Source organism: Hetaerina americana, unplaced genomic scaffold, assembly GCF_022747635.1.
Source record: "Hetaerina americana unplaced genomic scaffold, ioHetAmer1.1.p SCAF_31, whole genome shotgun sequence".
NCBI lineage: Eukaryota > Metazoa > Arthropoda > Insecta > Odonata > Calopterygidae > Hetaerina > Hetaerina americana.
Window position 1 is genome coordinate 3417600 of NW_027286886.1, and position 25764 is coordinate 3443363.

At 41.6% G+C, this 25764-nt stretch overlaps 1 protein-coding gene and 1 long non-coding RNA gene across 2 annotated transcripts in view; both read left to right on the forward strand.

Annotated features, from left to right (window-relative positions):
- The window catches only part of LOC139691275 (uncharacterized), a 201301-nt gene extending 181841 nt beyond the window's left edge, over window positions 1-19460 (forward strand). Inside the window, exon 3 of the long non-coding RNA XR_011701581.1 lies at window positions 19391-19460. This is a non-coding gene — a long non-coding RNA (uncharacterized lncRNA). The remainder of the gene's footprint in view (window positions 1-19390) is intronic.
- A 33-nt stretch (window positions 19461-19493) lies between these two features.
- The window catches only part of LOC139691246 (calpain-1 catalytic subunit-like), a gene marked incomplete at its 5' end in the record, with an annotated part of 50159 nt that continues 43888 nt past the window's right edge, over window positions 19494-25764 (forward strand). The window contains one exon of the mRNA XM_071588991.1: window positions 19494-19712. Coding sequence (XP_071445092.1) covers window positions 19494-19712 — 219 coding nt within the window. The remainder of the gene's footprint in view (window positions 19713-25764) is intronic.

A 25764-nucleotide genomic window follows, 5' to 3' on the forward strand; every position in this document is an offset into this window, starting at 1 on the left:
AAGCTTTACCGCAAATTTGATGGAATAACGCTGCTCCAAAAACTTCGGCATCGCGTTCCGTGACGTGGGTCGAGCGTGGAGGTTCGCGTTAACAGAGCTCCTCACTACACCACAGCTCAGAGCCGACTGCCTTTTTCAGCGTCGCTTGCCAACATACCCCCCTCCAATCGCAGCCCGTCAGAGCGGTGCTGGGCGCGCCTGGAGCGGCGGGAAAAAATCAGTACACTTATTTTCCGGACGAACCCTGTATTGGAAATGAGTTATTCGCTTCAGAAGAGTAAATTAGGACGAACCTGTGAGTGATTCTACTAAAAAAAATCAGCGATAACCTACCGATAATTATGGTGCGTTTTGTAAGTCTATTAAATTGTATGCGATTCTAATGAGAACGAATTGCATCAGTTTTCTTTTCGCCTTGCTACTCCCTTCGCTTTGGTATGCATACCTTTTATATGTGATTTTGCTTGTGTGAATGGAGAATGGTAATGGAGGGCCTATTCCCTTCTAAATTATTGTGCACACCATCCATGCGGTGCATTGATAAGTGCTGATAATATTCTGAGTTCACTGCGGTATTATTCTCAGTGGGGCACCTTCCGATCAGCTGTTTGAACACCCACAACTAGGAGCTCGTGAACTCCATGGATGTGCTAAAGAAAATGTAGTCTGTATTTCTTGATCTGGAGAAGGCATGCAACAGAGGAAGATTGTGGGGGTTTTGAAAGAATAAGATTTAACAATAATCGAATGATATGAAAGCAGTCAAAGAATGAATACGAAACGGCGAGAGTTGGAGAGAATGAGGCCTTGAACTATGGATGCTCCAGAAGCACCTTTCATAGGCGGTCGGTTTCCTGGGGCGAAGGCAAGTGAGGGGCGCGGCGGGGCACCCTCTTCAGCGGATGTCCTCTGGGGGAACTCAGGTGAATCGTTTCTCGAGTGGCGCTTCACAGCCGAGGTTAATTAGCGCCTTGGGTACACGAGGAAGAGATTATATAAGGACGGGGAGGAGAGCAACCCACCTCCGGCATTATCATTATGGAGAATGCGAAAACGAAGAGTTTAACTTCCGCCCTATATGCCCGCTAAATGTATCCAAGGTGTCTTCAAATAAATAGATGAGGACCAGATCGCTAAAGTATATTCACGAAAGCATTGCCAACTCCAGAAATCAAACCCGGCTATCCCGCATAGTAGGTAGGTGCATTAAACGCTTGACTCACTGCTCAACGAATCTCAAGAAATTCCGAATGTGACCGTTTCAACTATCACTTAGAAGTTCAGGCGACGGCTTGCCGTAACAAATCGCTGGGTTGAACAGTATTTTAGTGATATGAACAACCTAGAAAAAAGTCCTCAAATGACGAGCATCTTATGGGCCCCCTGAGAGAAAATTTGGTCGATTGGCACTATGTGCATTTGTGTGTTATCCGCAATTACGATTGCTACGATATTCGTAAAGTATAATGCTATCATAAAGGATCCTTTGTGATGTTAAAATTACTAGTAGATTCAAACTCCTCGATTATCCCGTGGTAATCTGACATGGGGGCCTTGAATTTTCATGGTACTGCGAATTCCGCTTTCATATTGGAATGCCACAATGCTTCGTTGTGAAGTAGTGATAGTGTTTATGGGAGGTGACTAAGGTCATTTGCACCATTAGGGATGGATGGGAAAGAAATAGTGGAGAGAACATAGGCGTCGGCATTAGCCTACTCTTGGCAAGAGGAACCAAGGGGTCCACAGTTTAACGTCCCATCCGATGGACGTCGTAATCACTCAATGTGCTCTCCACAAAGCACCTCAAAAAGGGATACCGCTGAAAAATATTTCTCCAGGATTAAAACGCGGGCCCTCTCGGTGGGAAGCCTGTACGTTAGCCACCGCACCATCCGGATCCCCTTCGTTCTGAAAAGATTTCAATTGATTAAAAAATCATTCATTTGACAAATACAGTTATTTTTCTCTGGAAAATAGCCCGTACCTTTTGTGCTGGTCTTGGCACATATCGTATTGGTAGAATTATATATATATATATATATATATATATATATATATAAAATACCTAATAGTATTATTAGGTTATCTACCGGTAAAGGTAGGTTTATGGGTGGACAAAACTACCAAATAAATATTTTGTGGCTCCTAACAAAACACAATCCAGCAACCTACCCTACATCCGGTCCCTCTTCATCTCTTAGTACTTCCTACCTCCATTCATCCCGTCCAATATCCCTATCCTGTTCCTGCCCTTTTCTCGTTTGCCTAACTTTTCCCCCTCTATTACAGTCTTCAACATCCCACTACCGGCTAATACGCCCTTCATCCATTTTTCTGCCTCCATAGGATTTTTCCCAGCAGACCCCTCTTTTCACCCAGCATACCAAGTACTTCCTCATTTGTTTTCTTCTCGGTCCATTTCACCTTCTCCATTCTTCTCCACACCCACATTTCAAAAACCTCTATCCTCATGCTTCAATGACCACGTTTCCGCGCCGTACATGGCTACGGTCCATATCGAGGTTTTTACGAGTCTTTTCTTAATATCATTACTCAACTTCCTTGTCATCAATCCCTACCCCTCGTGAAAGCCTCTTTGCCTAGCGCTATTCCTCTCCTTACGTCCCTACTACTTTGACCGTGTTGGTCCAAAACACTTCCGAGATACGTAAAATGTTCTACCTACTATAGTTTTTGCCCTCCTATTTTAATGGCTAGCTTAGCCTTTTTCTTTCTAGAAAATCGCATAACTTGTTTTATTAATATTGATTCTCATCCCATATCTGTCGCACTGAGTTTCCAATTCACTCAGCAATGCTTGCAACCCCTTGGCTGACTGACGGAATAAAGCTTGGTCATCAGCAAACCTAACTGATTTTACGAATTCTCCACCGACTTTCATTCCTACCTCCAGTTCTTCCCATGCCTCTTTAATCATTTCCTCCACAGGTTAAACAGCAACGGTGATAATGGGCAACCCTGCCTTACAACTCTTCCTAAAACTGCCTGCCTGCAAATACTTCCTGATTGTGTCTCATTACTGCAATGGCATCACGCGTACCTATCCCCTTTCTAAACCCAAACTGATCATCCACTAAGTAATCATCTTCCCCTACTGCCTATCCTTTTGTTGATGATCCTGAGAACAACTGTAGCTGCGTGGGATATCAAACTTATTGTCCTGTAGTCCTCACATGATGTAGCCTTTACCTTTTTCGGAATAGGAACTAACACTGATCTCACAAAGTCTTCCGGCCAGATTCCTTCCCCATAGATACTATGAATCAGCCCATATAGCCTCTTCCTCCCATATTTTCCTAACCCTTTTAGTATTTCCACAGGAATGTTGTCTACCCCCACGGCCTTACTTAGTTTCATCTCCCTTAATGCCCTTTCTATCTCATCATCGAGTGTTCCTGGACCTAAGCTATCTTCATCTACGTCATGTTCTTTTTCCATGTCTAACCTTGTTCGCCTAAGTTCTTTACCATATTGTTCTTCTATTAATTCAGAACATCTCTCTTGGATCTCTTTTTTGTCAACTGTTATCTTACACGACTTATCTCTAACTGCTAGCCCATATCTTCCTTTCTTAATTCCCGATAAACATTTAACTTTGGTGTATAGCGCACCAATTTCACCCTTCCTCTGCAAACTTTCCATATCCTCACACTGCGACTTCCACCATGCTTCGTTTGCTTCATTTGTTGCCCGTCACAATTTATTATTTAACTTTTTGCACTTTCTTTTGCCTGACTGTTTTTACATTCTTCCATTTTCTCCTCTCATCCATCTTTGTAATCATATCATCCGTGATACATGGTTTCCTAGTCCTTTCGCGTTAATGGTTCCAAGAGTATCTTTTGCGGCTTAATCAACCCTTTCTTGATAGTTTCCCATTTTTCTTCAATAGTAATTAGCTCTTTACCATCCTCTATGATTTCCTCTACCGCCTGTTTGTATTCCTTCCTTTTCAAACCATATAATTCTTCTACATTCCATTTTCTAACCCTCCGCCCGTACTTTATCTTTTTGAAACGGACGCTGCATTTCATAACAACTAAATTGTGGTCAGAGTCCGCATCCGCTCCCGGGAAGCTGTAAGAATGAATCACACTGTTCCTAAACATGTGTCTAACCAGAATATAACCTATCTGATACCTTTCTGAGTAACCTGGCATTTTCCATGAATTACTGCGCCTTTTGTGGTGTCTAAACCAAGTGTTGGTGATGACTAACCCCTGTCTCCTGCAGAACTCAACTGATTTCTCCCCGCGGTCATTCCTCGTGCCTAAACCGTAGTCCCCCACCTTATCACCATCTCTTCCTTCGCCTACCGTCGCATTCTAATCCCCCATTACTATCAAATGTTTCCCTGAAGGAACACCCACGATTATGTCCTCTAATTGATCATATATCCTATCGACCTCTTCCTCCTTATGGCTACTCGGTGAAATGTATACCTGAACAATGACCATGTTCGTCGGTTCTGCTTTTATCTCTTCCAGTAATATTCCATCCGTTGCTTGTTCTATGTTGACCACGCTTCTTCCTATCTCTTTATTTAATATTATGGCAACCCCTCGTTAGCTCTCGTCCTCGCCGCTGTATATTATTCTATAATTATCACTCTAGATATCCCCGCTACCCTTCCATCTCACCTCGCATAGACCTAAAATATCTATAATTCCCTTTTCCATCTCTCGCTTAATATTCTCTAATTTGCCTATCCTCAACTTTGTCTTAACATTCCAAGATCCTATTGTAACTAAATTGTTCTTCTTCTTCTGCGTCTTCTGTCCTGCTGCTGCCGGTTTCCTCCATACCTAATATATTTAAGGTATAATATATATAATGTGTGTGTGGTTATGTATATTTCTACCTTTATAATGCTTAATCCTAAAACACCGTAAACACAGTAATCCACCCAAAGGTCGGTTTGGTAGGTGATGGTAGAATCACCCAGTACTAAGTCCAACATGCGTGTGAAATACACACATCAAGTTAGAGGGGCCAGTTTATTTCCCTGTGCCGGTTATGGTTTCCCAGGAAGATCTGGGAAATCCCGAAAAATCACATAGCTTGGTTGGAGCTGAAGGTTCACAGATAGGCTTTCCCGGGAATCCAACCCGGGCCCTCCGGACTACCGCGACCCACATATCATACTTATTATATAATATATGTATATTATACCTATTATATAATATGTACGAGGGTCATCCGGAAAGTAGTACCCGTTCGTGAAATAAAGGCACAAAAGTAAATATTAACAAACATAAAAAATTTTATTTGAAAGAGGATACTTTAAACTACTTCTCAACATAATCTCCAAGCAAATTAAGGCATTTGTCATAACGTGTGACAAGTTTCTGTATTCCTGCTGCATAGTCCTTCGCCGACAGCTCATTGAGATACGCGAGGGACCCATCTTGCACAAATTTTTGCATAATGCAGATGGTGTTTAACAATTTCATGAACAATTGTTCGAGAAACATTGGGAAAATGCTCACAGATGTCATCAATTGTGACGCGCCGATCGTTCCTCACGAATTCGTCAACTGAGCTCACCAGTTGGTCTGTAATGACAGACGGTCTCCCCGAACGCTCATCGTCGTGTGTGTTCCCCCTCCCCATGTTGAAGTTGCGACACCACCGCCGAACAGACGACTCGTCCATTACATTGTCTCCATACACCTCCTTTAATTGGCGATGAATATCACATGGGCGAACGTTACTTGCCTTGAGGAATTTAATCACTGCCCTCACTTCACAACTGGCGGCGTTCTCAATTTTTTTAAACATTGTAAACAATCACAGAAACAACACAGGCAATGCTAGCGTCACGCAACTTGGCTCAGAGAAGGCAGACAAGCCACTGAAGCTATCTGACCTCGTCCAGCGGCTACTCGCGTCGTCAGCACTTCATGCGGCACGAACGGGTATTACTTTCCGGATGACCCTCGTATATGGTATTGCCTAAGATATACCTAACCTAGCCAGACAGGCTAGAGTAGGTTATCGATAGACCATGGCACTACACAATAATTCTAATCCCTAACCTATTACCTCGACGAAAATATTCTTAAATGCCGTACTCCATTTAAAAATTACTCATTTTTTATTCCTGCATTCTTTCTGCTGAACTTAAGTTAATCCAATGTGCATATTCTTTTCCTCCATCTACCTCTCGTTCCCAGAATTCTCCCATTTATTACTGTCTTCAGCATCCTATTGCCTCTCCGTAATCTCCTGGTTCCATTTGTTTTGCATTCTTCGGATTTCTCCCAACAGCCATCTCTCTTCCTCTACCATCCATTTTCACCGGCCCCGGTGGCGGCGGGGTAATGTCTTCCGCGCGGCGTGGTAAAACCCTGAGGTCAGGGGTTCAGTTCCCGCCTAGATGAAGGAAAATCCACCTAGGCTTGGGTGTGAATTAAGAGGCATGTAATTGTCTTCAATGCAATGTCGAAGGGTTAGGTGGAAGAAGGGACTATACGTCTCAGTCTCGCCCAATTAAGTCGATAAATAAATAAATCCATAGTATATAATCATTGGTTTGCCATTGTGTCCATTTTATTTTGTCCATTTTTCTACACAACCAATCTCATAGACCTCCAGTTGGCGCATATTCGCTTGTCCCAGACCAGGCTTCCATGTTATCACAGAACTCCGCTCACATGAAAGGTTTATATAATCTTTTCTTTGCATCTTTAATTAAGGTGTCTGTCGTCAACTCCCTCCGTTTCGTAAACTCCGAGTCACCAATTACTAGCGAAAATCTTATTAATGTCCCTGATACTCTGCCCACCCTCCTTCAAAACTTTCCCTAAATAGATGATCTGTTCTGCGTTAATCAACATTAGATTGTCAGTCCACCAAAAAGTTCCAATCATTGCTTAGCGCAGTGGGAAGTGGTTGTATCAGAGGGAGACGACCAAGTCAAAAAACCTAATTTTATATTATTTTAGAAGACCTATCCCTAGGGATAGGGTTGTGTACTGGCTACGCACCCTGAAGGCAAGGCTACGAATATTGCAGTAGCAGGATTTTTCAGAGGCAACCCGATCCCTACTTGAGGAGCCAAGTGCAGGGCACTTAACGTGAAATACACCTTCCATCGGATGGGACGTTGTGAACCCCTTACCATCTTTCGTGAGGAGTACGCTAATGCCGATGCCGGGTTTCTCTCCACCCTTCCTCCACTCCCTGGGCATCCGACCTATCACTATCAAGTTAACCACCTATCCCTAATGGCACAAATGACCTCTGCTGTCAGTCGCCTAGTAAGAACTAGGACTACGTCTTACTCCCTTAACTTCTTACATCCTTGTAGACTTCATTCGTCTCTGTCATACATGCATTTTCATTTCATAAATGCTCCTATGTTCCTGAAATTCCTTAAATCCGTCACCTTGGTCCACCTTTACTAACGACCCTCCGTCCACCTCTTCATTTCGAACCATTTAAACCCCTCTCACACATCCGTTGGTGCTTTAACTCTCATCCATTCTCCCAGCGTAGCACACCTTTTCTCATTCTCGTCTATCCATCCGGTGAATCCAGTTCACAATTTTCGTGACCTACTCATTCCCCACCCCCTATTTTAAACAAGAATTCCCACCCCCTGCCACGTGCTAGAAACCCACAACATTCTGCTAACATTTATCCTGGTACATCCAAGCTTCCTTACATTAATGTGGGGATTAATGCACTTTTTCACTCCAACAACCGTGGTGCTTTGTACGGACAGTATTATTTGAGTTGCTGCAAAGTCTTTCGCTTTGATTTGAAGATGATCCTATGGCTTTTGGGTTCCTCCTGCATGTGTAAGATCATCTTGGTAGTTTCTGGGGCGTTCGAGTCTGAAATTTCAGTTCTGGAGTAATTAGAAGAAATATGTATTTCAGTGTCAAATGTTATTTATTGATCGTCAAATTCCCTATATGCAATAAGTTGCGGTGGAATGATTGGTGAGTCTTCTCTGCTGGTCGGAGCGTCTTCGGGTTGTGAAAATGTGTGCAGAGAATAGTGTTTTCAGCGGTCGCGTGGTAAATAGTTACCACATCATCATCACCTGCCGGAGTCTAGCTCGCTCCGACATTCGACCGGCACCCAGAGACCGTGTCTTAAAATACGTATGAGGAAATAACGAGAACACCGCTTCCGTCAGACGTCTTAAGGGGCACCTTCCCGTGAAAAGGTAGAATATTGTTAGTCAAGCTGTGAAGGTAATTATCAGAGTAACAGAGACGAAGACTACTACAATTGTCACTGAATAAAAATTTATTCACGACCATTTCGATGCAATGCATCATTTTCAAGTGATCAAGTTTTCATTTATGATTGTCGAAGTTTTTGCGGTTATCTTATCTAATCCCGTACATTCTCATAGGCTGTTGCTTATGATGTCTCCTGTAATATTATTGCTTGTTTTTTCGTAGATATCTGTGGAAAAGTCGTTTCCAAGGATGGAATGGATAGTGGGTATCTATCTTCCCGACTTAAATGTTTGGGGGGTGTCGGTGATTTCTACCGCCTCCCATATTAACCGAAGAAACGTTTCTTTCCCAGCAAAAGTGTCGTTTGCCAAGGTGTGTGGTTTTCAAGCTATCTAGTATTAATTAATGCATCTAGCAAAATACATCGAAATATTCCACAATCATTTTTAATATACCGCGATAGGTTTTAATATTTCCGAGTCATTATGTAGGGGTCTAAAAAGGTAAAGGAGCGGGAAGGTTGTGGTTAGGTGAAGGAGACAGGAGGAAAAGAGTGAGAGGTAATTACTCAATTCCGGAACGGGAGGGTTATATTTTTGTAAATAACACCAAAGTCAGATGGAACCAAGGACAGGGTCATGGAAAAGTGGTCGGGGATGGAGTGGGATAAGTAACGAAAAAGAAGGTGACGGAATCATTGGCAATGCATCATTCAACAATTCGAACCAAAAAAATGGACAGAAGACTAAAATCTCGAAATACTCCATAAAATCCACCTTAGCAGCTATGTCACAAGTATGTAAAACCATAGAATTAAAACCGGAATAATTGCATAATCATTTTTGCCTCGTGCCTCCTTTATCCAACAAATATTTCCCCCACTTCTTTTTAAGGTATAAATACGACATTTGCCACTTCTGTACCTCTATAAGCCTCTTGGTAATAACGGGGATGTGTCGAAACCGGATAAGGTATATTAAAATTGAAGTTTCTTAAACTAATATGTATATTTACTTGTATTATGCCTTAATTCCACCAAGTGGATTCGTCTACGGTTAATTTTATCAGTCATTATATGATATCTTTCACATACTAGTTGCAATCTTTCTTCCGGACTTTGCGCGCCCTTTTAATCTCTTTATCTATCCTACCACGTTTAATAGGCATAATTTCAAGTTGTATTCAAAAGCATCCACCTTTTCAATTGTTTTTGCCGTTGATTCTTACCTTGCAATCGTGCTTTCAGATTTCCGTATCAAATACGACTTCTTCCAATTTGGCCGCATTTACCATCTGTTCCATTCTACCTTAATAAATCTCAAAAGCCTGTTATTTTGTTAAATACTTGTTTTGAAAATTAAAAAATGCATTCGATATATCGATAATAATTTCGATGCATCAAATAACGAAAATTGATAAATTTAATATTGATATATTTTTTTAAATACAAACCGCATTCTAGGTATCGTATCCATAAATAATCACGAGTAAGCAATGGTTGATATATCTAATAGTATTTCATTAAAGACTTTCAAGTAAATTATACAGTCTTTTATATATTAAGTGCACAATTTTTATGCAGAAATGCCTACCGCTGGACAAAATGTATTTGGAAAATACCTCCGTAATGTTTCAAACGCAAATCAATAAAAAATTTGGCTTTAGCTCAAAATTAACTTTTTCCTGAAGCCAAACTTACCGCTCTTTCCCAAAATCCATAGAATTTGACCATGTTGCTGTTTTTTAAAACAGTTTTGAGTGGGTATATATGAGCCACTCTACATAATGTAAAAACTCGAAATAAATAGAGAAACTCACGAATGGAAAAGTGAATTCGTCGCGTCAACACCATCAACTGTAGCGATGCTCGTAACAGTTGGATCCCTCTTTCACTCACCATGGTGATGATTTTTGGACTTGACTGTCATTCAATCGAGTAACAGACTAATAAGTTTCAATTCGCAGAAAAGCTAGCTGCTTTTTCGATGAGGCTTGACACGGTTTTCTTTTTATAGCATGAATTTGGGTTATTTGGAAACGCTATTTGTATTGTTTGATGTAAAGGCGAGAATTTATTATCCCCGTGCTTATAAATTGCCTTTCCATGCGTGTGGGCACAATGTAGCAGATATTTTCGATTTTACGTAAGAGCAAGCAATTAGTGAAGGAAAATATGTTAATTTGACTTCTTTAGGCCTCATCCCGAGTGTTTTTGTATTGTATAAGATAAGAGAATTAATCGTTTTAGCTGTTTAATATTTAAGTAAATTTAAAAAAACGAAATATAGAAGACGAAAAACAAATTAATGGGAATTGTTGCGACGAAGAAAGAAGTTTTCCGCGCATTTAACGTATATGAGAATTGCTGCCAAACGGTGAATGGAGGAGGAACAAAATCTGACCATCAAGAACATGGCACAGAAACCGTACTTCGAACATTTAAATGATATGAATAGGCTGACTCTATACGGCCGATTATCTAAGGCTAAAAAGAAGGTAATTGAAATATGAGTTTAGGTATGTAGAGATTATTAGTGTGAGACGAGTCACTACTGCTAATGAAGTTTGCAGCGACCACCGTTATACATAAAAAGTGTTTATTTTTCTTGTCTGTTTCTTTTTTGTGTCGATCGCGTTTGCTGCGTCCCAGAATAGTGACGATGAACGTTTTTTAATGTCACATTGGTGAAATTTATTTGAACATTACATTTTTGAACGAAACTTAACGTAGTTGTCTCTATTTTTATACATGTTGATAGAATTAGAGCAGCGCATATTTATATTTTCTTTGAACTATATATATGCGTGAGTGTGTAAATAAATTAGATGTCATATGCGAATACTCAAAACATGGGCTTAGGGAAAAGGACACTTACAAGGTTTGCGGGATGTTATGACAGCGCTCTTTTCTGTTTGTTTATGCTTTAAGTTTTCACCTGTGGCGTTTAATTTATATGCTACTCACCTGAGTGTTTCCATGTTAATTATATAAATGCCAAGCCATTCATTCACAAGACCTAGTTTCTCAGCCTGAAAATCTCTATCTGCGAAGCACGAGATGGTTACTTAAAGTATAGTTTGACTCGTTGAATCACGTAAGAACGGTCAATCTGAAGCAATTGGTATGGAACCAAAGTCAGGCGGGTATGATGAAGTCAACTATTTTCCATCCATACAGTTACAAAAATTTCATGTATGAGGATAATTTATTTAATCGTAACAGCGACAAAATCATGAAATTAGTTTTTGGATGCTCTCGGGAGTTCATATTTTAAAAAATCGAGCTCAAAAATGCATATTGTAATTCCAAAGAAACTGCGGGAGATGCCGCAACAGAAACCTAACATCTAGTTCCTTTAAAAGCCCCAAAATTTCAGAGTTTAAGAGGACGCCTCGGTAGCTTAAGTGGCTAAAGCACTCGACCGGATATTGAGGGATCTGGGTTCGAGTCCCAGTCAAGGCGAATGATTTTTATGCTCTGAAATTGTTGCATTGAAATGCATATTGTAACTTTAATACTAGAATAAACGCTCAGTTATATTTATAAATAAAGATTTAGCTTTCAAAAAATTTTATACCAGGATTATAGCTTCGACGTAATGGGGAGTTCCAACATTTAACATCTTCCTAACGGTCCCAAACGATTTTACGGCCATTATTTGTAATCCCATAAACCGCGAGAATTTTTCTTTCAAAAGCTAGTGGATAGAGGTCGAGTTGTAGAGAGTGGAGATAAGGCATGCTGCACGCTATATTGAGCATTTCATCTGACTCTTGAGACGCCAACGTTCTCTCTCTAATTGATCCGATATGGAACGAACCATGTAATCACTTCGTGGTCCCCTGTTTTCACTTTGCTTATGAACAGTTTTCCACCGCCCCGTGTTCATTTGAGTTGAAAATACTTGACAATGAGCCGAGGGCCTACATGGCCATGGCTCAAAATGCATTGTCCTTAGCTAAGCAATAATAACTTCAGCATTTCGATTACCTGAGATGTTTAGTAAATTTGATTTGAAGTTTCAAATTAGTTCTGTGTTAAGGTTACGTCATCGAGTGGGCAGAGCGATTGACTATTGATCGGAAGGTGCCGGGCTCAAATATAAGTACCTCTGGAATTATATGCTAAATTCAAAGTTTTTTTTTAGTTTGATGGGATACCACAGATGGGATACCTAATAATCCGTCAATATGTAATACGTGCAGAAAATGTGTTTATGGGATCGGGATGGTCAGGTGGCTGACGTACAGGCTTCCCGCCGAGAGGGCCCGGGTTCAAATCCTGGAGACAAATATTTTACAGCGGTATCCCCATCCCTACTTGAGGTGATTAGAGTACAACGTCCGTCAGATGGGACGTTAAACTGCGGACCCCTTGGCGCCTTTCGACAAGGGTAGGCTAATGCCGACGCCGGGTTTCTCTCAACCCTTCCTTTCCCATCCATCCCTAATGGCGCAAAGTACCTCAGCTGTCCTCTGTCGCCTCCCATAAAAACTGCTATTACCGATACCTTCATGGGAAAATATAATGCATAAAACACTAACCGTCCTGATTTCTCATCTTAGAATCGAAAGGGAATGAGAACTATTTAAACGTATAACCTGTAATAATGGGCGTTTAATTGAAAAGATATACAGAAGATAAAGGCCAAAAATCCACGCGAAATCCACCTTTTTGTTTTTCCTCTCCAAGTGATGCTGACATGCTACACTGGCGGAGATTCCTTTTCCTGGGAGAGTAAGCCGGCAAAATAATCGAGCGGATGGCACGTAACGATAATGGAGGAGGTAGATACAATGGACACAATCTTAAAAACATAATGTTGTTCGCGAAAGGTGAAATCGAAAAAATCGGAATTAAGTGGAGTTATCGGCTCAAATACGGACTCTCGGCGAGGTGCGGGGACAAACGGGGAGGAAGTATTGGGAATGCGGGGCAAAGCGTCGCTCCTCCTTTCACTGGTCTCATTTCTAGACTCCTGTTAGAGACAATGGCCATAGAAGTAACTTCACTCGAGGACTATTACGCCTTAAATCTAAGGGACCCAGGCTCTTCGCTTATTTGAGGGCATGGTATTGTTGAGAGATGTGTTTGTTCCGATTGTGAAATCGTTAAAAGACTCTTCTCTTCACTAATCCTTCAAAGGTCCCACTACGCACAGCACGACGGAATTTCCCTCTCCCGTTCTCCGTCTCTTCTCGCCATCCAACCCAAAGAGCCCGTGCTCCGCCTCCCCACAGGTCTCACTCCCCCCGGGCCTCCCCCCTCCCCTGGTTCTCCTCACTCACTCGACTCGCCCGTTCGAGAGACTTCCTTTATGTCCAAACTCCCACCGTTACCCTACCTCTTGCCACCCTCTCCCACTCTATAAGCACGTCGTCTTCCATAGGTTACTTATTGATGACTTCTAGGTATGGCGAAACCTGGATGGTTCAAGTAAAATTCAAAGCTAGCTTGTGGCACCGAGGGAATCGTCATGGCCCCATATGATATTGGTAGATTCGACCATCCGATTAAAAGAAGGGAGATAGACAACGTCTCCGAGTGATTCAAGTACTCGTTCTTACCACGGTAGAGACACTGACATAAGAAAATTAAGTCCTAGCACCCTAAAAATTTTTTAAAAATAAAATAACATTCCTGACAAACATATCCATGATATGTGCAGGCATATGCGTGGTTGCGTGTGTTTTTGTTGATATATGAGCAAATGTATATTTATATGTATTTTAGAGTTCGTATTTGAGCCCTCGCTACATGCCCCCGAGACGGATTGCGGGAGAGTGTGTAGATGTAGATGTTTTCAAGTCAATTACGAAGTGGTTGGCGACGTGAATACGACGAGATTGAGGCAAGAATGAGCTGGGGAAAAACAGAATCACTCGAATTGTCACTGCAAACCGATTCATCGGTAATCCCAGGGCGGCTATTGAGTGTAGCTGCGTATCGAGTATGCTGTGGATCATCGTTTCTCCCCCATGGCCGTGCGCTTCTTCGGGAACGAAAATGAAACTCTCAGCTACATATAACAATACCCCACCAGCCGCCACAAGGGGGGTATGGATACAAGGCGTGTGGAGGGGGGTGTTAGGTTGCCACCTGTAAAAGAGAATAAAGCCATATGAAAAACCAACAAATTCATGCCCATAGAGGATATGCGATATTCACGCGAAAGCCTTTATAACTTACACGCATGCAAATACAAATACCATGAACTAACATACCTATGCACCTACGAATATACCTTACGTCTGCAAAAAGTTTAATCTTGCCCTAATTTGTAAATGGAATCTCTTCAATATTTCTATAGTGACTTTGGTGTCTTACTATTATGATTCCTGGTTGTCCGCGGAAAAAATTAGTATTTGAATCTACCTGAACGGGAATATATCTCCCTTACTTTACCTTTGTGGTCCGATCTACCTAAATAGTGTGGACATAATAATTCCTATTGTATCATTGTTAAACTCGTTTGTTCTGGACATTGTAAAGGTCTAAGTCTCGCTTGTTCTCTTTGCATGTAAAGTGGCTTCCAGCCTAATTCTCCTAAAAGGCCAGTCACACTCGCCTTCTTATCTTAGCAATTTTTCACGAATCTGAGGATTTTCTCTGGACTGTCTAATTTAATTTGCCAAACTTTCTCCCTAGGATCCCAAATACTTGCGCCATATTCCAAATGAGGCCCAACTAGAGCGAAGTGACTCCTCTCTTTTACTTTGTCATCACATTTCCCCACTACCCATCCGCATATTGTCCTGATATGTGCTCCCCATGAAAGGCGTGGTATTAGAGTAGTAGTAATATTTAGGGGAGGCGACCGACTGCTGAGGTCATTTGTGCCATAGGGGATGGACAGGAAAGGATGAAGGGTGGAGAGAAACCTGGCATTAGCCTACTCTTTACGAAAGGCGCCAAGGGGTCCGCAGCTTAACGTCCCATCCGACGGACGGCGTACTCACTCAAAGTGCCCTCCACAAAGCACCTCAAGTAGGGATCGAGATACCTCTGAAAAATATTCAACACCGCCGGGATTTGAACCCGAGCCCTCTGGGTGGGAAGTCAGTACGGTAGCCACCGCACCAATCCCGATCCCCGTTGTATTAGAACTACCCTAAAATATTTTACTTGATCTGCCGCAGTTAGCACCAAAAGTGCCTAAGTCTCTAGAGAGTAGCTCGCGATCTGATGTACTCCTCATTTCCCTGTGTACCACTGTGTCGTCAGCAAATAACCTCAGATTACTGCTAACATGTGCGCTTAAGTCATTAATGTATATTAATAACAGAAGAGGCCCTATAACACTTCCCTGGGGGACGCCCGAATTAACATCTATGTCCGTTTAGCATAACCCATCGATTTGCACTATTGGTTTACGATTTGCCAAGAAGTCCGATTTATTATTTTCTCGTTGATACCATAGAATAGAAGTTTGTGTAACAATTTTCGTGCGGGACTTAATCGAAAGCTTTGTTGAAATCTAGAAATATTGCTTCAACTTGTGTGTTGTTTTCTCCCAAACTAAGTATATCGCGAATAAAATACCCAATTATGTTTCGCAAAATTCGCTCTTCCTTAATCCGTGCTGGTTGTGGCTTAGTATCTTCCTACTATCGAGAATTCTCATAATGTTAATGACAATAATATGTTCTAATATTTTACATGAGATCGATGTTAAAGAATTGGTTCGGTAAATGGTTGATTTCTCTCTATCCCTGCCTTTATAGATGGGAGTTATATGTGCTAGCTTCCATTCGCGAGGCACTGAGCCTTCTACTGGCGATTTTAGAAAAACACTCTAAAAACGGGGCAATATCTTCAGCTAATTCCTTTAGTATTATAGTATGTATTTTTTCCAGACCTGGTGCTTTGTTGACTTTTATACTACAGGGCTAATGTTCTATTCCTTTTTTAGTAAGTGTTACGTCGCTCATGTGTTCCCCGGGTGGGTGTAGAAGCTCGTTTGGCGCATTTTTATCTCTCATGTAGTCGCTCTGGAAAATCTTGTTGAAAATATTTGCCTTATTCGCACTGTTTGTAATAAGTTCGCCATTTTCTGTCTTCGAAGAATGTACACTTCGACGTTCACCCTGTATTTCTCTAGCATAGAACCAGAATGACTGGATTTTCCTCAAGATATGCTCATAGCATTTTAGATTTTAAGTAGTGCACGTAGGGCTTTGCGCATGATACTTTTCGTTTTACCATGACATTCTTTTAGTTTCTGTTTGGATGTATTCATATGGACTACATCGTCACTTTTTAAATTCTTTTTAAAATCTGGCTTTAGTCTTCTTTGCCTTCTTAATGCCGATCTAATATCTCCGTTGCACCATCTTTGTTCCTTACTGTCTGCTTAACTATTGAGTCTTTGTGAAAACCGAGTTGCGATAAATATTTGGTTTGATAATTTATTGTCGTTGATAGTAAGATGAGGGCTTATGTTACGGAAATTTCCGCTCGAACACTTTCGAGTTGGATGGACACCGTTGTCGTCACATGTACTCAGTGAATACGATGGTGGAGTTGTTAGTTAACCTCAGTAAACATTAATCTTCTCCTCGAGTCGAAGTACATGGATTGCGAGATTGGATGACAAGAATCCCGTCTACGTTCGAACCGCGTTAAGAAGCGGATATTCCGTAATTGATGCCTTGGCTGGCTTTGCGTAATTTCCCATGTTTTCTCGCTTGAAACGACTGAACGTGAGGGGAAATAAAAAATGAAGTAATTGATGAGGCCTTGGATCAGCTGTAGAATAATAGAAACGGCATCATCGTCCTTTGGATTATGTATATCTCGGTGGAACGCCTGGATATCGTCTGTTATATATCGGGCTCCGCGGAATCGCTTTATAATATGGAACAAGAGTACCGATTATAGCTAAAAAATCCACGGCTCTCCATCCAAGTCATGCCGTCAGTTTGACCGCGTGAACGCCGCGCTTGATACTCTCACAGCCGAAAACTCACCTCGTTGTTCTGTATTTGTCCCTTCTAATTAGATTCATCTACGAGACAAAGGGCTGTGGTTTTTTAGCGGCCCTATCAATCAGTAACTGGGGGTACATCCTGAAAAAAGTTAATAAAAAAATTTGCTTATTCTGATCGCGATTTATGCTGTCCGACCACTGTGTTCCGTTAACTTGTGGTTCTCTGCAGCGCGCCAATTAGTTCCCTTTACGTCGGTTGCAGTTCTTTCTTTCCAGGTAATAAAGTCCCATAGCAGGATGTTGTTGACGGCGTTCGAAATTTTTATGCGTATTGGTAACTGGGATCATGTCTCATCTAGCGCTTGGCCTAAATTCGTGCATCGCAAAGATGAGACGGGGTTTTGTTTCTGTTTCCGAAAGTTTTATTTGAAAAATAATATCTATTTGGTTCAACCAAATTGTGCGGTATGAGAAAATATTTGTCCAAATTAAGTGACTGATAAACGATATTTGCTCGAAATTAATGTGTTTATGCGGTGTTGGGAATCACGTACTTATTACATAGTGATTCTGCATATAACGTTTTCTCTCGAATTGCATGAAGTTTGAACTTTTCTGTCCTCTTGTGATACGTATGACTCGGTCTAGGCCGAGCGATGATGCCGCTTAGATATCTGTACTATTTTATCTGACCATATTTTAATTACACCAAAAAAAGACTGAAGTGTGCGCCGCGTGTATATATCCAGTGCCCCGAATGGTGACGCCATTGAACACAAAAAAGTTTTGGCATAAATATGTTATCCCTGCTGTGATCGCGATATTCGTGAGGGTAATGAGGATTCCTTTATTCGTTTTTATATGTAAATTACTGTTCCCTCAACGTTAGTTTGGCTATTCATGAAATTCGTCTTTCTGCTAGATTAAGGCCTCGATATCCATACACGCGGTGTCTCCCTTTCTAGGTCCCTTATAGTAATTCCTCCGCCACTGTCCTGAGGGTGTTGAGGACGATGGTGGAGTTTGCTATCGAAATTTCGGCAGCATTAATCCTCACCCATTGGCAAACTCGTGAAGACTTCACCAGAGTTGTCACGAAAACCAGTATTGATTCAGTAGTTCTCTAATCCGAAGTTTGGTCTGCAGCCCTAGTAAGTGTTAATCATCTTGGTTCTACTAAAAGAACGGTAGTTCCCCGTTTGGTCTACTTTATCACTATTCTCTTTGCTCTATACATGTTTTCGACATGTTTCCTCTTTTTTTCTTCTCTTCCGTGTCTGATCAATGCTCTGTGTGTTATTTTTTGAAAATTTCATTCTGTAAAAAAAGTTGTTTCTCCGCAGGAGGCCTACTGGGAAAAGTTTTCCCTTATTTGCGCCCGATTCGATCGTGAAGGAAGGGAAACATTTTTCCGGTTGTTCTTCTGCGGAGAAACGACCTTTTTGATGAAATGAAATAAAAAAAATGATGTTCAAACCTTTCAAAACATTCAAACCTGGCCAATTCGTTTGGTTCTTCTCTGCATAGTACCCCCTTGAAATATCCCGCTCCTGGAATCTCCACATTTCACACTTTATTTCACCGCGTGATCTACAACATCCACCACAACACTAGGCTTCAAGCCCTCGGTCTCCTCTTATCTGTTTTCTAATGGTGCGTTAACGCACTAATTGTGACAATTCTCGCAAATATTTTCAAATATTGGTTCGTGAGCCCATTTTCTTTCAGGATCGTAGTCACCTAAACGCTAGAAGAGTCGAGAATCCGAACTTCCTTGAAGGTCCGGTTGTGCCAATTCGTCTTATGTCAATGAATCAGCTATTTTGCAAATTTTGGTCATTTTAATTGTTCAATACGGCTACATACAACTTGTTCAGTGATTTAAATAATAAAAAAAACAAATTATGCTTATTTGATCGATATGCTTTTGAATGAGAAACACAAATTTTCGGAAATTTAAGGTGCAGAAAACTTGTGGAATGATAAAAATGATCATCATAATTTATTGCTTACATACACCCTCTTAGGTTTTGTTCTTTTGGGCTTTATGCCCCTATCATTTCATCGAACATAAGCTAATCTTTTGTGAGACTCGGTGAAACGTGAAGATGCCATTCCATCGCTGAAACCATGCTGAAATTCATATCAATGTGCACCGTAGGGCGGTGCTCGGATATGAAGCTGGTAGTGGGCGAGACTACGTCGTGTGACAATCCTCTCTCTCTCCTCCCTCGCCAGGTACCGCTCCACGGATCGGAGGCAGTGGGCCGGCAGTGGCGGAGGCAGCGGCGGATGCGGCCCCAGCGGCGGCGCCGGATGCGGCCCCGGAGCCGCGTCGCAACCGCAGAGCAGCACGCTGCGGACGGGAGCTGGGGAGCCGCCGTCCCGCCTGGCGCCCCACCTTCACCCGGCCCCGTGCAGCTACCACGCCGTGCGGCGTGCATGCCGGGAGCGGGGCGTGCTCTTCGAGGACCCGGACTTCCCTCCCGGCCCCCGGGCCATTTGGGGCTGCCACAAGTTCAGGCCGCCCATCCATCCCATCGTGTGGATGAGACCCCACGTAAGTAACTAGGCTCAGCTGTGGATGAGGAGTCCTCGCAGACGCCTCCAAGAGGGTTGAACTAGACCATCGGTCGAAGTGGCGATCGTAGCCGTGTGTTTCCCACGCTCTTACACTAATCCGCAAGTCTAAGTTGTTCAGAATTTCGCAAAAACCCCATTTAGGTCCTTGTTGAATATATAATATTAATGAAAATAATCCGAATGTTAGGTTTGATAAGTGATTATATGGTACATCTCTCGCCCACCTAAATCTTCAAGGTGCGGATAGAACAAGTGGATATCACCCAAGTGACGTCCCGTGTTTTCCGTTCTTTCCCCAGAAGAATAGAGCAATAAAGTGCAAACGAAATTATAAAAGTTTTGCTCTTTGGCTAGTAAGGTAAGCAGGAGGAAATTGAATATCTAATCTAATATATATCTGGATAGCGCAAGCAAAAGAGGTGAAACCTACCAGGAGAAAAGTCTGCTAACGAAAGAAAGCGTGCGATTTTTCGTGGCACGCCGAGATATTTTATTAATGAAGAGTGCTTTTAGTTGGTATTCAGAATCTGATATCTTCACATTGCAAATCATGTTGTAAATAGTTCTAATAACTTCCCTCGTTTATTTTTTGTCATATAAGGAGACATACAGGAGGAGATTATCAGCACCAAATGAAACAATATATTTCCTCATCTCATTTTATGGCATATATTTGCAACCATGAGCAGGTAATAAAATAAATGATCGTGGAAGTCTTTAATTATGTAAGATATTTTGTATAAATGCTCTATTTAATCAAGCATACTTCATTGAATTAACTCTGAAGATAACGAGTAGAAACATCTTTCAGTGTGCGCCTAGTTATTGTTTGGCCCCAATTTTCTCATATTATCACGTAATAAAACTAAATAACCCCTGTTTTTTCCATACATTTTTTGAAAGTTTTAAATTTATTTGATTATAGAACCATCGGAGGGTTAAAAGTTTTTATATTTTTCTGTTGCCACTGACTTTCCTAGCAGAATATTCAAGGAAAATCTTATGGCTGTTGCTCTGAATCCCGGGAAAAACCGGATAATTTAAAAAAATTACCGATCTTTCTCTGTTAAAATACCCTATCAAGAATTACGATGATTGCTTTGTGTTCGTCTCGCATGCACTCGGGCAAGGTCAAACGGGAAGATGTTGGACTGCAATTCATGATTATCCTGCGTGGAGACAGCCCGCATGGCGCTTTTCTCTTGAAGGTTATCAACAATATGTTCTCCCATCATTGTTTCGACCAACGTGCGACTGTCTAAAGCAGCCTTACTCTAATGTCCGCAAAAGTTTCCAAAATGTTATTTTTTTATGAGAACTATTTTTTAATATGAATTTTGATTGAATAGTTTATTGTACCGAATGACATAGACACTTGTCATTTTATAAGAGTGAAATTCAGCTGGTTGGAAATTATGTCGAAGGTTGTACGCTTGATAGTGAAATGAAACATGCAGTCATTCATTAATTATGCGGGTGGACCTTGTCCGTAGAACAGAAAATGTACCTCCCAGGGTTTTATTGATCCTTCATATGCGTACGACAGTTTACCGAAATTCAAGGTATTCTTAACTTGTAGCAAAGCCTTTTATAGAACCGCAGTGATATACTTTAGAGGGACCGAGCTTGTGTTCTCAATCTTTCATCTCTAAAACATTATAGAACGGTTTATTTCTCCCACATTTCTTTTATTTTCGCTATTTCAGTCATTATACGGTTCACACGTGGGATGAATCATTACCTACATGAAATTAAAATTCATATTCGGATACATTCAGAGTTGATTTCCTTAAGGTATGTAATCGTTTCAAAATTTTATTGAGAAGGAAGTCGGGTGCTATTTTAGTTCGAATTATGCGTGCCTGCATCCTTGTTAGTTCCACACATATATCCAATCTTATTAATGGTGTAAGATTTATTAGTGATTGTTAAAAGACTAACTTCTCCGTTAGTTCTCCTGCTCCATCGCGTTTCGTGCTTTGTAAATGAAAACCATCAGAGAGGTCGGCTTAGTTTACCAGTCCTCTATTTTCGTAAAGACAATCCATATTAATTCGGAAGTAGACAAATAGAGATAGGATAGGTTTTTCGTCTAAAATCTCTCGATTTTTTGAAACTACAAAATCAAAGGAAATTTTTCATTAAAAAAAAGTCATTGGAAGGAGGATTGGAACCTGGGATGCGTTTACGGATCTTATTTTCAAGTTGTCGTTCGCGCTTTCCGAAATATGATGTTCCTCCTTAGATCAGTTGGCGATCATCGACTTTGCGACTCAATTCCTGTAATTTGTAGTAGCACCAGGAGTCCTATGGCAGGTTTCGGAGTACTAATTTTGAGGAACGATGGTACGATGCTCGTTATACATCACTCACGTAACTGTAACGTCAACGCTCACGTTTTATGAAGGCCCTCGATCCCACCCCATGGATCTTCCATTTTCCGTTTTGGTATTCCTGACAGCTATACTACCGGATTCTCGCCCGTGAGACGGAATCTCCGTGGAGGTTTATTTTAACTGGGTGATTTGTTTCCCCTCTCAAATCCCCACACATGTTGGTAAAAGTTTTGCGTCCAGGCACGCGACTGCAACGTTGTTGCGTTGTGGCACATCCCGCGGTTGCATGGATTCTCAAAAATATTTGGTTTTTCGTGATATTCAACCACGGCCGCTGCCGCGTGAACAGTTCAAGCGTGATTACAGGTCTCTGGGATTTATTGTTGGGAACATGGAGAAGGCCACATTTACCGACCTTCACCGTCAGCAAAAAAGGCTGTAGTCTTTCTTTCTTTCTTGAGCTGTAGTCTCGAAAGCCCCCGGCCGTCATTCCGCGCTTCCTATTTTTTAATTGTTGGCCGCACTTTTTTCTTCCGAGTCCCCTTTTGTTCTTCGCCTTGATCCCTGCTTTCGATTCTTCGGCTTCCCGCCCGCGTGCCACACGTGCGGCCGGGGGTGGAGAGCGGGAGGAATTCCTCGGGATTGTTTGCCTTCCTTTTCCGGCCATCTGCAGCCGCGCGCGTTTCGATTGTTTGCGTTCCCTCGTGGGTCCGCGTCGGGCCGCCGCCGGAGCAGGTGCCCGGCAGTCGTGGGAGGTGCGTCGTACTCCTCTTGGAACTTCTCTCTAGATCAATCACGTGAGGAAATCTTACAGTGGCGTTCCACCTCTCCCTCGACGGAGAAGCCACGAATCGAACGGATTGTGCAAATTTCGTTGGATATAAACTCTATCCCACAGTTGTTTAACTTTTCTTTTTTCAAATGTTGCCACCCCACCACTAAATTATTGTTTTTCTGCGGCAAGCGTTTTTCATACAATTTTGCACATGTAAAATGTGCTGTTTGATATAATTATACAAGTTAATCATATCACTTACTGTTCTGTTTGTATTCTATATATATGTACTGTGGTACATATAGAGAGGAGAATGTTAAGTAAGCAAGGAAGTGGCAAGATTAGGATAGGGAGGTTGGGCGTAATGAAGGGAGGAAGCTTGCAGAATTGAAGAGGGGTTTATTGTTAGGTTGGATGTCGGCTTTTGCTTTTTTAAGGGAGGCAAGGAAATGGTCGCTGTACCGTTTGATAGCTTGTGTACTTCCAAAGCCCACATTAACTGGTATATTAGCGATAATAATGTGCCGAGGCATATTAACGGCGGCGGGGTAGCCTTTGGTCTAATCCTGTCTGATACGCTTGGAAGGCAGCATCTAAATTCCAAACGATCGCAATTCTTCGGTCCGTAGAACTTTGTAGGGAACAACAGGTGGCTCATGGGAAGGCCCTCTAATACGGATTGCATAATTTCACTAGCCATAAACATTAGTTCGAGGTTGGGTATACTCTCATGTATCAAATTTATTTTACGATTGATTACTTTGGCATGTATGTGTATGAAAAGTGGCAAACACGTAGGTAAGTAATTTAGATTCGACGTGAAAAACTTATTTCCACCCATGATCTTATTCTTTCCTCCTTAGGTATTTTATAGATATCTCCCTCCTCATAATGTGAAATCGGTACGGGAAAACGATGATGAGCAAATATATTCTACTCATCTAATCCTTTCGAAAATTTTATCTTCGCGGCACTCTAGCCCCACTCAGTTTGCTAGACGTTCGATATAACTGCGTCTAAATGGTGCATCATCGAGTTGGTTAATTGGATTACCACTCAGAAGGCTTGCTTGACGAAAATTGATCGTTGAGTAATAAGAATGAGCGTGTATTTGGTGATTTTACAGATATGTCTGGAGAAGGAAATGGAGAATATGAAATGGACGTATATGAGAACAATCAATGTAATCTACCTTTTAGGAAGAGTTTTAGAAGGTGGGCAAAGTATTTAGGACGTTAAAAGGAGGATGCATCAGGCGAAGAAGCTACAATACAAAGAGGCGGAGTGGGTGACAAGCACCCTAAATAAAGAAGAGGATAGTGAAAACTTTAATATGGAATGTAGTTTTGTATGACTCGGAAGCTTAGTCGTTGAGATAAGAGGATCAGAATAAATTATTTAAATAAGAGACTTATGTGATGTGGACGTAGAGTATACATGTATGTATAAGAATAAATAAAATTGACAGCAAAGAAAGCCAAATGGTAAGATCTAAAGAGGCAAGTAGAAGAGAGATGACTTTTGGGAGACATTCGTAGTAAACAGTAGAAGTGGATTGAGGAGATACAGAGAGGTAATAGGATGCTGAAGACGTTAATAGAGGGGGTAATGTTGAGAAAGCGAGGTAGGGGGAGGAAGGGAACAGGCATTTTGGATGGAATTAAGGGAAGTAGAATGTATGAAGATATAAATGACGAGTTTTTGTAATGTGTATGATGGAGTTTAAGGATATTTGTGTGCCGTGTTAGTTATGGCTTAGAGTTATGTGTAATGCCAGAGTCCATCAAAAACGTAGCCTAACCTGATATAATACTTCTAATGAAAATTCCGAAGGTAAGGGTCCCGTCCTTGAATTTGAATGCTGTTTTTTTCATTTTTGTTCAATTGAAGTGAATTTTTAGGTAAATAATCGTATAACTTTGTACATCTCTGTTATCAGTAGACCATTTATTTGACATTAATACTCAGGTTTCCGTATTTTCATGGTATAAAATAGATAAAAATCCATTGACTACGTGGATACATAAAGTTATCTTTCCCAGCTAATGCTCGTCTTTGAAGATCAGTATTTCATTATTAATTATTTAAATTTATCCATTTATCTTAACCCTCTTTGACTCGAAGGCATTCAGCTTGTCCCCGCGTTGATCCCTCTCGCTGGATGACAGTTTCTCTGGTATTCAAAAAGCCATCTTGAGGTCCGAAGGTGTTCGGACGTGTACGGAAGGTTTTCGGATCGGCAAATGCCGCCGATAAAATGTTGTGCGACCGAAAGCCTTGGAGCCATCTACATATGATGAGCGCGGAAGCCTTCTCAACATTGAAGTTTCTGTGTTAAATTATGGCAAAAAAATTCGATTAATGGTTTATCGATACATTTCCGAAATGCATCAGAGTCAGAAATAAATCGCTAAAATCCCCGCTCACGATCGCCCCGTGGAATTGCGGTGTCGGCAGAGAATCCGCCGCAGCAAAGGGATTTGACGACGGAAGCCTGATGCCCGTCAGGAAGTCGGGAAAATAGGGAAAAAGTCGTGGTGGCGTGAAAGCTTCCAAAAATATTCGGGGAAAAAATTGAGGGAGAGGCCGATTTTAAACCATCGGGAATTTGACATGAAAACGTCAGAGGAGTCTCCGAGGGGACCACGACGTTCCTGTTAGTTGTGGGATCAGGTCGTGTCAGCGGTCGGCCATCGTGCGTGTGGACTCTATCGGAAACCGAAACTAACGCGTCGGACCGACTCCCGTGATGGGTAGTTGTGCGCGAAGCGATGGAGGGATAATCCGCAAAATAAAAATACACAATCGGATTCCAAAGATTCAGGAGAAAACATAGGGCCGACAATCGAGAACGAGGAACCGTAAGAGAAATAAAACGTCACCACTTCGTCGCCCGAGTCGTGTCGTTAGGCCTACTA